This window comes from Parus major, chromosome Z, assembly GCF_001522545.3.
Source record: "Parus major isolate Abel chromosome Z, Parus_major1.1, whole genome shotgun sequence".
Taxonomy (NCBI): domain Eukaryota; kingdom Metazoa; phylum Chordata; class Aves; order Passeriformes; family Paridae; genus Parus; species Parus major.
Window position 1 is genome coordinate 24,309,805 of NC_031799.1, and position 15,171 is coordinate 24,324,975.

Sequence of the window (15,171 nt, forward strand, 5' to 3'; positions counted from 1 at the left end):
TGATACCCACAAATTGTCTACAATGTAAACAAAGTGGTGTAGAGTCCTGAAATCCAAGACATCATCAACATCAACAACAGCATGAGAGAAAGTGAAAAATAAAGAAATGGGCAGAATAAGGTGTGTGATAAATTTAGGCTGCCACTTTAAGTATTTTTTGTTCCATCTGCCTTACAGATGGACTTACACTGCCCTACAAAAGTTTAATCAATTTTATCAATAAAATGCTCTTTTACTTTATGATGATGATGAAGGCCAAGCTCCACTGCTTTATAGGTTGAAATGTTGTTAGTAGCACACAGTTCTCAATTTAATTGACATGAAAATCAGGACTCAGTTTACCAGGGCTCTTTTCCACTGAGCTTAGGAGAAGTTTAGTTGAGTTTCCAGCTAGGTAAGGTATCTACAAATATCATTCCCTTCCTTCTTTGGTAGGACAGCACTGCAGATGGTGCAGCCATCTACCAACTCCCTCTGTTACAGCAGGCAGAAAAAACAGAGATCCTACATCAATTCTGGCAGCTGTTTCTTGGTAGAAATTAGATTTGTTCCGTATGTGATCATACAGGATTCTGATCTGACACCAAAATTATCCAAGGTAGGTGAAGGTTGGGGACCAGGTGCAATATCATACTGCAACTCCTGCTGTGCTTCACAGAGCTGTACTGTAAGGACAGCTAATAACCTAGCACCATGCCCCTGCCAGCATATATTTGATGTATGCCCTAAACATATTCATTATTTTACAATCTGGCAGGTTCCATCTCCTTTATGTGACAAAAATAAACATGGCTGATTTTTCTTCTATGCCCTTTGCCAGTTTTTGACACTGCCACTTCTTGAGACTTGACAGAACTACAACACAAGGCAACATGGCTGCACTTGGTTACTTAAAACATCTGCCCATGTGCAGAGCCACCAATCCACTCTTCCCATGCAAACTCACCTTCTCTGAGGGCTGCTGCCAGCAGTAAAGCAGCCTGTGGAGTTTCTCCAGAATCGGGTTTGATAAGAAGGTGAGGTTCTACATGGACATCTTCAAACCCACACAAATCTCCCAGTTCTGCATAGATACGCAACTTTTCTTCTAAATAATTGCAGATTTGCTGGTCCTGGTTACTCAGTGATTCTGTCAACCAAAATTGAACAGTGTAAAAATAAAAAATGTATTATCATTTTTTATGCTGCAGGGAAAGCACGTTCCCCATTCATCTTTCTAATATTTATGCCATGTAGAAAGTGCTAATTCAAGTTAAGTGGCCAGGACCTAAATTTATCTAAGTTCATCCCACAGTCTGTCCAAATGAAAGCTCACACACATCTTGGCAGAGCCTAGGCCAAAGCCCTACCCTGATGAGGTGGCTTTGGCTGCCCTCTCTGGCCCTTATTACTCCTGCTGCACTCACAATAACACATCAGTTCTATTTCCTGGAAAAGCAGTTGGCTCATGTGTGCTAACAATTCAGGGCTTCAACATCAAACACCTACTTTCAGCAGAAGATAACTGTCCCTGTGGCTTTCAATAGGACAGATGTTGCTGCAATTTCTCTCCTCACAGCAGTATAAAGATGTGGGAGCTAGGTGTAGGGGCACAGAGGAAATAGAGTTTATCCTTATTATCTATATTTGCAGATAAAAATGACAGCAGCAAAAGACAAAGTGACATAAACAAGGATAGAGCCACACAACTCTGAAGATTCAAGGCATTTTCACAGACCAGAACTACCTGGTCCTGATGATGACCTGTGAAATTCAGTGTTTGTTTTGAAAACATCCATTTTTATTTTTCTTTTTTGGTTATAGTAATGTAGGAAAAACACTAAAGTGTTTGGAAAAAAACATGCTTCTCTTTCACATTACACCATCAGACAGCCCCATCTGTCTCTGCTGTGACTCTGCCTGCTGAGCCACTTTGAACGCACCAGTCAGAATGGGTGCACAGCCACTAATTCATCCTGAATTCTCAGGATGCTGGAACTCTCAGAGCAACAGGAAAGGTACCACACCTTGATATTTCTGAATTCTGTATGCCTTGGCCTCAGCAATACGTCTGTCCTCCTCAGATTCAATCATTTTTACTTCTTCTTCTTCTTCTGGACAACTTCAAAGATGAAAGACAACGGTGGATAAAGCAAAATCTGCACATCATCTATTCATCTTCAATACAATGTCATATTCACAATAAACAGAATACAACACCAGCACCTTTTGCAACAATCCAGAAGCATGCCATTTGTCTGCCTCTTTAAGAAGCAGTAAGTGGATGTCAAGCAGACCTTTTTACTCTGGTAAGGCTGCACTGTGCAGCACGAGAGTGACTGAGGCATACACACAGGTCTGCTGTCCCAAGCATAATCTTGGGTCCCATCAGTAACAGTGTTTTCCCCACCATTTTTAATGAGCTGACACCAAGATAACAGGCATGATTTGTGATTTGCTCAAAATGGTGGTATGGACTCTGGAAGGCAGCCAGTGCCAAAGGCAAAGGTGAGGGAAGACTGGTACAATGGCTGCGTAAGGACGTCTAATGAGGAACAGAACTGGTCTGCTGATTCAGTGGGAAACCAGGAGAAATATGGGAAGTGTGGCAGGATTGATGAGGAGGCTTTGGCACCTTGAGCTCAGAGGAAAACCAAGCTCACAGATGGACCCAGTGCAATGCAGAACAAAGAACATGCTGCCATGAATATCCAACCAACTTCCCATCTCCTTTGGACTACCAGCATGAAAACCAAATCCCTTTTTCTCTACCTTTCCACCGCCTCTTGAATATGCCTCATCCAGTTGTTACGTTCTTCTTTGGAGCTGGTATGGATCTCATACATCTCAGGTCCTGCAGATGAAGCACTAATCAGAAACATGCCCCTTTCTTCATTGGCTACCTCTCTTACTATGAGCTTCTGAAGGGAGATGACTGAAGGCTTCTGGTCCTGGAGGAAACAGTCAAAGCACATGCATAATAAATTACTTTCTTATAAAACACCACAGTCTAGAAGGAACACAATTTTTCAATTCACTGAATTAACACTATTATTATTATTAACTATACTAGTCCTGGTATAGTCAGACTACTGAAAGTTTTGAGTAATCAGACATCGTTTTAAACTATTCTTTAAAATATGTTGCACTGTCAATGAACAAATTAAGCACTAGATATGTGCTGAAAAGAAAATCTCAGAGGCTCAATGATACTGAGATACAATATTCATATAATGTTTATATTTATATAGTTTAGGAACTTCATTCATGTCTTTTATATGTGTTTACTACTACATTTTCAGTAACAATTGCTCTTCTGTTTGTTTTATGTAACAAAATATTAAAATTTATATTGGAAAACTGAAAGAGCCTGCATTACTTCCCATCTTCACAGCCATGTAAAGTACAACATAAAAGAGATAATTCTGTTATTTTCATCTTTCTCCATAAAAGAAATATTCATTTTTGAAAACAAACTTAATTTTCTATATACTGACATACTACAGTTCTGAACACAATACCAGAATTTTAGAAAAGAAAAAGTTATGTGGGAATGTGCTGGATAAGAACCTAATTTTTGAGAAATATACAAATAAATGTGCAATGTGTGTGTTTAAATATCTGATAATATACTCACAACAGCGGCAAAGATGTATTTTTGATCCTTTTCTTGTAAGAACAGTAGTACATCTGTTAGAAGCAGAGCTAAGATGTCTTAAAATGAGAAAAGGAAAATAATGGCTTTTAATTAAAACTGCAATCAGTGTTAAATTCTTATTTTATCTTTATAAAGGGAGAAGCCCTGGGAAGAAATATCTCATAGAATCCTACAGTAAACTAAACAGGAAATGTCTGAATTAGCCCACAGTCTGCATGAAACACTTGCACATCCCTTCTTTGTATCTCCCAGGAAATATCTCTCCAGCACCATGTTGGAGCACAGGCTCAGGGAAAGAACAAATCCTTGTACCAATGGCAGTACAGCTTTTCTAAGCCGTTCACCTGGCAAAGACTACCTCACATAACCTTGCTTTGTCCATGCTGTAAAATACACTCACAGCACAGTATTACACTGGTAAAAGCATTTCTAGAATAAGGATCATCAGACAGCTTTATAAAGTTGTACACCAAGTACTAGTACACGCCAAAAAACCCCATTATCCAACATGATCAGCACCAAAAATGAAAATCTGAGCTTGCATGTAAAAATTGTGCTCCAGTCAAATGTGGCCTCAGAATTTCTTTTCTACTATGGATGTCTCATCACCACTGAGTTGTTAATGAGCTATTTTCAATGGCAAATAATGTGAACAATTAAAATGTACAAGTGAAAACACTGTATTACAAAACAAAATTGAAAACAAAAAACTAGAAGGAGGGGACTGGAAGAAGAAATGCAGATGGCATTGTATGCGAACTTGTGTTCCCGTGCAGATTACTCACAAACCATGGCAGCTTCTGGAACTGACCATCCAGAAATTAGTGGGACATTTGCAGTACCATTACCTCAGACATTCTTAATTGCAACATAGCACAAGAAAGTATTTTTACTTTTTAACTAGTCTTTGAATGTTATTTGCATAAGACTTAAAGGACTTTACTGCTCAGATGAAATACCTTTGAACCGACCAGTGGCTGTCTTCCAATACACTAAGCCTTCATGAAGAAGTATCCTCTCTTTCTTCATCAAGTCTTGCTTCCTAAAAATGTGGCCATTTTTCAGCTTTGTATATGTTTTGTTTTCAGTTCTACTGAGAATTTTCAGCAGCTTTTGCTTTTTCTCATACTCATTCACTTTCAAATCTACTGCTGCTATTACATCCTTAATTAGATGAATGGCTTTGCACAGGTCTTTATGCTCTTCTGTTCCTTCTGTATGAAATGAAAAATAAACAACATGACACTAGTCAGCATATTCAAGAGAAGATATAAATCCTTCCATTCTGGAAACAATCAGAAAGGTGCAAATCTTAAATTGATAAATTTGTTCATTTAAGCTGAATCTTGCAACCATCTTACTAGAATTATTAGAGGTATACACCTTTGTTTGACTCATCTATTAAAAGATGACCTGTGCCTCAGATTTATTCATTAGCCAAAACAACACATTGAATAGTTTCTGACACATTTATAAAGTGCAAGCACTTAAAAAAAATTGAGGCTAAGTAAATCACATAGCATATTATTTTTCTGGCTAAGCAAAAAAACCCTTGAAACAGGACTGCAAGTAGAAAGGATTTGCATTGCATATGCAACTTTCTACAATGCTCATTTACTGCCTGTTTGGAGGGCAATATCTGTAAGTTAATAGTAATTGTAAAATTTTCTACTAAGTTCCAGAGAGGGCTTTCAAGCTTTGCCTGAAAAAACAGAGAGTAATTTACAAAATATTTGCCTATCGCATCTTAGAAAAGACTCCTCCAGAATTAATTCCAAAGGTACAGGTGTGTATCTGAGCTAGTTCACATACTTTAGTCAAGGTCTTTTCCTAAAACAAGTATGCTCTTCTGGACTTCTATGGCCTACCTGGGTGGAATATCAGAAATCTTCACAACCCAGCCTTGACAAGGCCTATATAGACCAGACAGCCCTGTTTAGGTGACAATTGCCTGAACAGTAGGTATTCATGTTGCTCTGGTTGTATCTCGACAGAGCAGTGAATTTAATTTTTGTGATACTGTAGCTGTGCAAATTCCTTACGTTAGAAACATGCTAGGATTTCAGACATGAAGCAACACTTCAGCTTTTATTCACCTTTTGAGTACTGCAATATCCTTTCAACCAGAACAGGGTATTTGGTGATTCGCTGGGTGATGAGCAAAATGCATTCAGGGATTCTTCGGCGTCGTGCCAATAGGTTATTATTTTTCAGCTGCGCAGATACAAATATATAGCTTAAGTAGTAAATGCATATTAAACCACCAATTGACTAATAAGAAATATGATCTAAAAGCATTACAGTAAGTTAAAACAAATGCTGGGTAATCTGAACCATCCCCAAGGAACAGTTGCTCTGCTGAGGGATGAGGCGTATTGTAATGGGAACATGTGTGTAATACACACTGGATGCCAAAGCATTCTAAAATTTGAAAGAAAGCTGTGATTTATCAGCTCACTAGTTAAGAAGGAAAAACTTTTGCCATTTTTATTAGCTATTAAAAGTGAGTTACCAAATATAATTCCAACCCTAAATCTATGTACCTTTTTCCTGAGCATTTTGTCAATAGTGCTCATGATTCCACGTTCACTTACTTTAATAAAATTCTGGAACTTCTTGTTTTGTTGCAGCTCTTTGAAGAGATTAACAGCTTCTTTCTGATGGCTACAGAACTCTCCGTATATTTCCTCTATTTTAGTTGCATTTTCCTCTGAAAACTGAAGAAATTAATAAGTGAATTGTGCTCAACATTCTATCTGACAGGAAGGTGTATACCTTTAACCAGTGGATTTTGTACAAGTAGGGAACTTTTATATTACTGGTTTATCAAGTTCTCTGAATTTCACTAACAAGGTCTGTTACTACAGAATGAAAATAGGCTAGGTGTTTTTAGGAGCAGGAAGAGGAACATAGGCTGTAGAGAGCACAAGCAACATCCACTGTAGTCTTGCCAGTAACTGCTAGAACATTATAACAGCATTTCCATCACCTCTTTGCAAACACAACCCTCTGAGGCTCGTTTGCTTTTGTCTTATCTTCACATTGCTTCTAGACAAGGTAACAGCTCAGCTTTTTATTTCAGTGGAGTGAAAACAGACTGACCGAAGATGAAAGGCTACCTCTCCCTTTCACAAGGAACTGAATTGTGAATGCCAAGACACCAGTTAGCTATTCCTCAGGCACAGGAAACACCTTGCAACAACCCCTTCCCTAGTGAGCAGTATCCTGGGATGTAACAGGCCAGATTACAACAAGAAATTAATGGGTAGTTTCTTTTCCATCGTCACAGTTCCTCGCATCTCTACTCAGCTGATAAAAAAGTGAATCCATTGCTTCCATTTTTTGCAGTCCATAGCATGCCAGTAGCCTTCTACTGCAAACATGACCAAGTTCATTGCTTTCCTTGTTGCTCATACTGCCTAGAGAGAAGTCCACCCCAAGTTCATCACAGTTACCTGACAATAACAATATTTTTTCACATTGCTATTTCATCCTGAAATAATCAGGGGAGGGAGGACAGATTTTGAATCTTTTTGAGGCAACCATAATTACCTTTTTGCCCACAGAAGTTTTAGATTAAAAAAAAACGTTTAAATTTGGAATTCTGAGCACTTAAAGGATTACCAGAACAGATGCTTCTACCTGCTGCACAAGGATGTCTCCAATTCTGCTGATGACAAAATTACGCTCACTCCCTGCCTCACATGATTCTTGCCGTCTGTCCTTCATTCTGCAGAAGAATTGCCTGTGAATTTCCAGTAGCTCATCTAAGCAGGGGAATAGTCTGTCCACCATGCTGCGGTCAAGCTGCAGTTCTTCCTTCATCCCTTTCCTGAATATTTCAGACATAATGAACAGGGTATGGATGTGATGTACTTCTGTTCGCATCAGCTCTGCGGTATAAAAGAAAAGAGCATACCGTAGTAATCCCCTGAATATTTTGCACACCTTCTAAGATGGACTTTAGTCTATCAAATATGCAGTCATAATTCCTTTTTCTGTATGAAGCTCAAACCTAATAGATTATGTCAGTAAGAATACTTAATTTATCTGGCTCTGACACAACTCTCCCTGTATTCCACTGAACAAGCTGTGGTTGTAATTGCTTGAGCTGGGGATTGGATGAAGCCCCTTCCAGTTTCAACCATTCTGTGAACAGGCTAGGCATGTCTCTGGTAGCTGCTACTATCCATTTCCTTAGCTCTAGGAGACATTGTAACTTGTCATAAAAATGTTCTTTGAACCTTCTTGTTGTTTGGAGTTGAAGCATTCAGTTTTCTGGATATAAAGCATGAAGGTTCCCTCTCTATTTGGTGCACAAATTGTGTTTAAACCTACACACAGCTTTGAAATACTGACCAAATATGACATCCTGCCGCTTGACGACATCCTTTTCTTGCTTGCTACAGAACATCGGATCCACAACAAGACTCCAGGACTGTGCCCCAAACTCTTCTGCATCTGTGCAGAGATCAGTCCACTGAGACAAATCCACATCATCTATGACAAAATTTATATTTCTTTAACACCACACACATAAAGAGCAAGGGAAGTCCCTTGGCACATGCAGATCTATTCATACAGTAAGGGGAGCACATCACAGAGATGAACTATAAGCATGAGCTCTGCAAAGAAGCCTGGCACTGTCTGGAAGAAAGCTGGCACTGTCTTTACCACTACTGTGAAGTTTGCCAGATGTCAATATTATTATCAAAGTGTTGAGTTGTTTTTGTGACAGAAGGGGAGGAGAATAGGAAAAAACCACTCCTCTTTCCTCAGATTAAATCCTTTTGTAACTCTTTGCTTGAAGAAATCTTTGAAAATCTAAAAATAATAGTCAACATTTCAAATACCAGATGACCAGTGAGTGGTATGTGCACCATTCTACATGAGTGAATGCCTTTCAGCTTTCAAATTCAGTCTCACACCTAGCTACAGAAAAAAATCTATTTCTATTTGCTTCTTAAGGCCATGTAGCTATTGTAAACACACAGCTCACCAGTAGGAGTTCAGAATTTGGGCTGCTGAGGAATACAAGTGTTGCAGGTTTACAGTTTGCAGTGGACACTGTCAACAGAGTCAACCAGATGAGTGTAAAAGAAAAGTGTATTACTGTTCTGTTTCTGCAAGGATGCCAAATACATTTATCCCCATTACTTTAAAGTGGTAATGACATACTAAAATATTCTGAATAGTTATAGAATAGATAGTTACAAGGAAGAAAGGAAAAGTTCTCTTTTAAGAATAATGTGTTTGATTTCATCGTTTTAATAAGGGATACAATTATTTTTTAAAAACAAGTGCTATTCTTTGAGAAGATGAAGTATCTTCCAAAATCAGCTAAGGAGGTTATCTGGCTCTCACTTTCCAATACCAGCTATAAGATGCAACATCTGTGCTACATTCTCACCTTCCATCATAAAAGCATCCATTGAAGAAAAGGTCTGTAATGTTTGCAACATCTCTTCAGACTGTGACTTGGACTTCCAGCTGCCAGTCTCAGAGTCTTGTTCAGAAAATTCACTCTTCAGAAATGTCACTCTTCTACAGCAGAATTAAAAAAAAAAAAATACCACATTTATTTAACAGTTTAAATTTCCCTAGAAATTCTGAAGGAAGTATTTAGCATAGCCCATTGGCTTTCTACCTTTCCAAACCAGCACCAGGGACACTTTTGGACAAGAGGTAGGGTGGTAAGGCTTCTCTCTTTCCAGAAGATAGACCAATAGGCACAGAGAAAGAAGGATGCACTGGGCATAGCACCATCTGTGAAATCTCTCCAGGCAGGGAATCTGTGAGGCAAAGCACAACACAACATTTTGACAAACAATGAGTTTGTTTGACTGAGTATGTCATCAACAGCACACTGACACCAAGAAATGGTATCTGGTGCTCATATTGACCTACACCAAGCATCAAGGATGTCCACTTGCCAAAGTACATGACTTTGGCACAAGGCTCTCTCACAGATAATATTATTTTAATAAATATTATAATATTAATTACCATATTAATGGTTTATTATAGTACATTGCATTATAATACATAATAATATAATAAATTATAATATTGTAATAAATTATAATAAATTATATTAATAAATAATATTTTTTTATTTATAAAATAAGCCTGTAGGCAATGCAGAATAGCCCCAGAGTGGCTACTGCTTGATAAGAAAATAATCTCAAATCATACGTGCTCTGTAGGTGCACAAATTCTTGTGCACAAGATAAATGACATAAAAGAACTGACTACTTTTTATTTTTTTTTTTCACTGAAAACATAGTAAATTCACACTCATTTTAGTAGAGGATGAGTTTATTCAACAGTGATCTCTCAAAAAATTCCATTGTATTAGAGACACACACCCTTTCTTACAGATCCTGAAAGGAAAATTTAAAACAGAAATGACATGAGAAAGTTCATGCTGTCAGTCCCATGATTTTTAATCAAGGCCTACCTTAGAAATGCTAGGTTTATACCTAACTTACTTGTTACACCAACTTGGAGCTTGTTTTTATTATGGGATTTCTCCTGGGATTTCTGAAAAAAGAAGAATTTTTTTAAATCACATAGCTGATAATATACTTAACAGCAAGTCAGTAACTCATTCACATATACCATCACACAAAGGGCTACATGGAAGTGGTCCTTAATTATGGTACTAATTCCTTCCAATAACCAATTTTATTAGTTACTGATTAATAATAATATTCAAAGTAGCTTACTATTTGTACTACAATACAAAACTATCCATTCTAAGCAGACTGAGTTACAACATTCTACTTTCTCTATATGAGTATTGCCTGCAAGGCCTGCAAGAAAAGTGCACATTCAGGGCTTTATACTCAAATAAGATCAAAGCATTTGTATTAGTACACTATCTGAAGCATGGGCACCAGAGGCAGAACCACTCCCCCTTCCAAAGTGGGCTTTGAAAAAGTGAAAAATCTGTACCAAAATCTTGCTCTGCTAAGGCATATATTTCAGGTGGGTCAGTGAACATTTCCTGCACTTCACTCTTGCTGAGATGAGTTGGGGGCTCTTGTATCCTCTTGCAAATAACCCATTATCCCCAAGAACCAAAGCTGTCAGTTCAGCAGTCTTAATGTCTAAAGTTTCCCAGAAATTAGTGCAAGACCTTGACGTGAAAATTATAAACAAAATTAAACACACTTGATTTATGTACAGTTTAAGGCTTGTTTATGCTGAAGAATCAATATGGAATCATGATCTCCTTGGAAGCCACCATGTTGCAAAACCCAGCTACACCAGAACGACATGCTCCACTAATCCGAAAAATGACCTGCATCATTGTGGCACGTATCTCTTCAAGCCCCATTTTATCTCTTGAGGGCAGTAGCCTTACACATCAGGTTTTCAAGACTATGTCTTTGTTACAATAACCTCACCATGCATGCATTCCTTCTTAACAGTTAAGGTAGTATCCATCAGCTCTGGTGCTGGTGTTGCCCTGTTCAGAAGCAGCTGAACACTAGGAGCAATTGCCTAGGCAGGCAGATATGGAGTCACCTCCTCCAGAGATTTTCCAGAATGGATGAAACAAACATCTGCCCAAATTGTTACCTAGAAGTGAACCTGCCCAAGGGTGAGGACGTGGATGAAGTCACCTGCCAGACCCTCTTTGCTGCTCTCCATTATTCCTAATATATGGAATACCCCCCAGTACACAAGGGTTCTTTCTCTCCTGAGTTTGGAGAAGCCTTTCTTTTCAATCTGTTCAGGATTGTAACCCTCAAGGTACACCATTTCACAATCTGAGCTTGCAACCCTTCAAAATATTAGGATATTAGGAAAAAGATCTTTATGGAAAGAGTGATAAAGTACAGGAATTGTCTGGCCAGGGAGATGGTGGAATCGCCATCCCTGGGTGTATTAACTGACTGCCCTGGACGTGGCAGTCAGTGCCATGGTTTAGTTGAGGCCTTAGGGAATGGGTTGGACTTGATGGTCTTGAAGGTCTCTTCCAACCTAGTGATTCTGTGAAAAATATAAATGCTTCTTGAAACTCATTTTCGACCCCCTACTAAAAGATGTCATGCAAGCACAGTGTTTGCTCTGTTGCTCACATTAGCCATTCTGACACCCTTGCAGCCCTTCACACACAGGCACTGGGTCTGGGCAGTCTCTGTGTATCCTGTGTTTTCCTTCATCATGTTTCTGGCCCCTTGGAAAGCAAGTATGCTCTAGTAAGATCAGTGTAGGAGGTTACCTTGGTGCACACTGGAGCACAGTCCTTGCAGCTTTTATGCACAATCACGCTGCAATCTGAAAGAGAAGGTACATTTCAAAGCCTGGCACCAAACAGGGTCCCCAGTCTGCAGAAAACGTACTCTGAGGCTCCAGTTTTCCCTTTTTCAGGTTCACTTACTAAAGTAATCCTTAGGATTCTTTGATGCACAGATCCAGGCTAGAAGGAAGTTTCTGCATAAAGTGCTAGGGCTAGGAGATCGATGAGGTTCTCTCTGAATCTGTTACCTGCTGTCCTTCCTCCCTCTCCTTTGTCAACCTCAGTTCATTACATAAAGCAGGAACATCCAAATATAGACAAGATTTCAAACAACACACTGAACTAGGATGTCAGAGCACTGTAAATTTACATGTAAAAGCCAGCAGCTACTTACAAGAACACTGCAGTGACTCCTTTCCTAGGAGGGCCTTTTCACAAACCATACATGGGATAACTCCTGGGAAAGTCCCGTATGTAAAACTGTGCCTGGTTGGTTTCTCCTTATCTTTGGTATCTTTATTTTTTGTCTTCATCCCCAAAAACAGAGGCAGGAAAATAAATAAATAAACAAATACATAAATAAATATGATAAAGCTATTAAATCTTAAAAACAATAAAATATTCCTTCATATGACCAAATTATTCTAGAATATTTAATCCCTGTCTTGGAAGAGTTGCAACAGAATACTGCACTCTGACACCCAATACAGCTGAAGCCCTAAAATCATACAGGCATTCCTTTTACCAGCAGCTAGGCTTGGAAGCATTATCAGGGAAGACTGACAGAAACTCATTTAAAAATCTACGGAAAGAGAAGGGACAGGAAACAAAATTCAAGAAGTGCTGTTGATTCACTGCACACATGTGTATCAATGCTACATCCTCTACACATATGTATGGATACAGCTGTATACAGCTCATGCCCCTGCAGATAAAGGTGCAGGTACACAAATTTAGACAAGTTGTCTTTAGATCTTAGAAGGCATTAGAAACAAACAATTTTTAATGAGTGCTAAAAAATTTAATAGATTTTGCATCTTTTTCCAGTACCCTTGTTGGCATAATTATACATACAGCTTATAGTTACTGGCAGTTATATTTTAGGAGAACACACAGACACAGATACACATGTTCACGGTTGGTTCTGACACTCCTGAAGGACCACCACCCCAGACAAAACCCTTCACGTCCACGCGCACGAGGATGTCCTGGGGCACAGGAGGACGTACCAGGGAGCCTGCAAAACCGCCAAAAGGCCACCCAGAAAGAGCACGTAGGCCAAGCCTGTCTTTCAAGCTGCTAATTGATGCCATTAATCTAAAATTAAGATGTCTTAGAATTAAACCACAGTGTTGTAATCTACCTTCCATAGTAGGCCTGTTTGACTCTGCAGGACTCAAATCTCAAACTCTTTAACACTAAGCAGTGTTTACTTATGCAAGGAGTCCCATTAACTTCAAATAAGGCAAATTCAACTAATTATACCCTAATGTAGACGTTTACACACTCAATTACTTTTTGAGAGCAATTCCAAGAATGGGCCCATATCTCCTAATTTTATTTAACAAAGAAAATATTTCCTAAATGTAATTCATCCATTTAAATGCTGGCTAAATCCCCAAACAGAGTTGCTAATGACTTCAAAGGAAAGCTGGGTTTTTAAACCCTTTTTAATACAGGGTTACCTGCATATGTTTTAAATTTAAAAAAAGAAAAGTGAAAATAGTCTTCCTATGACTTTTGTGGTTTTGTGACAAATAATTTATCTTTACACGAAAATTTAACTTCCATCTGTAATTCATTCAATTACAGTGACATAATCATACATAACAATGTGGATATAAATCCCAAATTACCTTGCATTTATTCCTTGTGCTAGTCATCCTGTTCATCAGAAAGCTGAAAGTCCGACTCACTTTATATTTTTCAGACTCATTTTTTGAGGGCACAACGTATTTATTCCATTCTTCTTCCTGAATCCTAAAATAGAGACCAGTGAAAAAATGTTCCTCGTTCCACTGGCAACATTCCTTTAATTAACAATTAGCAGAATCTGGACAGTGCTTGTTTCACCTAACATTTACAATTGCATGCTTTGTTGTGGATTTAACACATTACCGAAAAGATTGCTATCCCTTTATGAAAATAACACTTGCCAAGGAGTGCTCTGCGTGTGCAATGTGTAACAAGCTTGTCTGGATGGCATCAAAAGCTAATCAAACCACTGCAGAGGTTTGGACATCCCCGCAGTGGACAGGAGTCCCAGGAGGAGACAGGAGCCCATCCCTACTTTGTGCATCCCACAGTAAATCCCAGCCGCAGGATGTGTGCAGTGGGAGCTGGGTTGAGCTTGGCCCTCAGTTTAACCATGAGCTCACAGAAGCCATGGGCCTCCACACAGCTGCTCAAAGCCCACATCCCACAGGGGATCTCTTCCCCACCTGGCTCCCTAGATGTCATTCTTGCACAGACCTGCTCCCAGCTCTCCGCGACACACGCCCGTACCTTTGCTCCCGGGACTGCTCGGCCAGGCTGTACGCCCGCTCTGCAAGACACAAACAGCCACAGGGCACTCGGATCACAAGGTCATCAGGTTGATTTGAAGCTCCTAACCTCCACCAAGCCATAAGCTTACCATCAAGGGTTTGCAATGTCATTTGAAAATTAAGAAGGCAAAAACATGCGTACACTAGAAACAGCTTTTTCTAGGTAAAGAGCACTTCCTGCTAAGCTTTCAGTTGACAGGATCTGCCAGAACTGAGAAAGGTATCACTGAATGCCAGTCTCTGCAAACTGACGGCTTTTAAGAATAGCAAAAATCATTTCTTTTGCTTTTCCTAACAACACGGACTCAAATGACTCACCCCTCATTCTGCTTTTTACGTAATTCCCTGTAAAATATCTTAATGACATTGTTCTATTTGCATTCTTCTATTTACAATTTCTTCTTTCATCTTATGCAGCTTTATCTATCACAAAAAATTTAAATCCTTCTACATAAGGAAGAATAGTACTGCTCTAAGTACTGCCTAGGATGTTTAATGTGCTACGAATTTGTATCTTCTGCAATTTTACCATCCTCTACACAGATGACTCAAGGAGACACTTTTCACAAACTCTCTAAAAACCAAAATAAAAGATAACTCAGCTGGGTTGTTTTGGAAGAAAATAAGCCAAAAGTTCAGAGAACATTACCATTTTCAAATTAAAAACCACTCCCTTTGGCAGACATTTTTAGCAAAACTACCACAGGTATGGTTCAGAAAGATAAACACTTGTCTAA

General features: G+C 38.9%; 1 protein-coding gene across 5 annotated transcripts in view; it reads right to left on the bottom strand.

Annotated features, from left to right (window-relative positions):
* The window catches only part of ARHGEF28 (Rho guanine nucleotide exchange factor 28), a 115,971-nt gene that overhangs the window by 30,204 nt on the left and 70,596 nt on the right, over nt 1-15,171 (bottom strand). For 3 of the 5 annotated variants that reach the window (XM_015652245.3, XM_015652240.3, XM_015652237.3), the window contains 16 exons: nt 14,361-14,433; nt 13,745-13,868; nt 12,283-12,415; nt 11,871-11,926; nt 10,129-10,180; nt 9,285-9,429; nt 9,048-9,181; nt 7,997-8,137; nt 7,280-7,530; nt 6,232-6,354; nt 5,734-5,851; nt 4,597-4,851; nt 3,617-3,693; nt 2,752-2,930; nt 2,007-2,101; nt 947-1,129 (listed from right to left, as the gene is read on the bottom strand). In XM_015652245.3, coding sequence (XP_015507731.1) covers nt 947-1,129; nt 2,007-2,101; nt 2,752-2,930; nt 3,617-3,693; nt 4,597-4,851; nt 5,734-5,851; nt 6,232-6,354; nt 7,280-7,530; nt 7,997-8,137; nt 9,048-9,181; nt 9,285-9,429; nt 10,129-10,180; nt 11,871-11,926; nt 12,283-12,415; nt 13,745-13,868; nt 14,361-14,433 — 2,139 coding nt within the window. The remainder of the gene's footprint in view (nt 1-946; nt 1,130-2,006; nt 2,102-2,751; nt 2,931-3,616; nt 3,694-4,596; nt 4,852-5,733; nt 5,852-6,231; nt 6,355-7,279; nt 7,531-7,996; nt 8,138-9,047; nt 9,182-9,284; nt 9,430-10,128; nt 10,181-11,870; nt 11,927-12,282; nt 12,416-13,744; nt 13,869-14,360; nt 14,434-15,171) is intronic. The other 2 variants (XM_015652238.3, XM_015652239.3) reach the window with 2 other exon arrangements.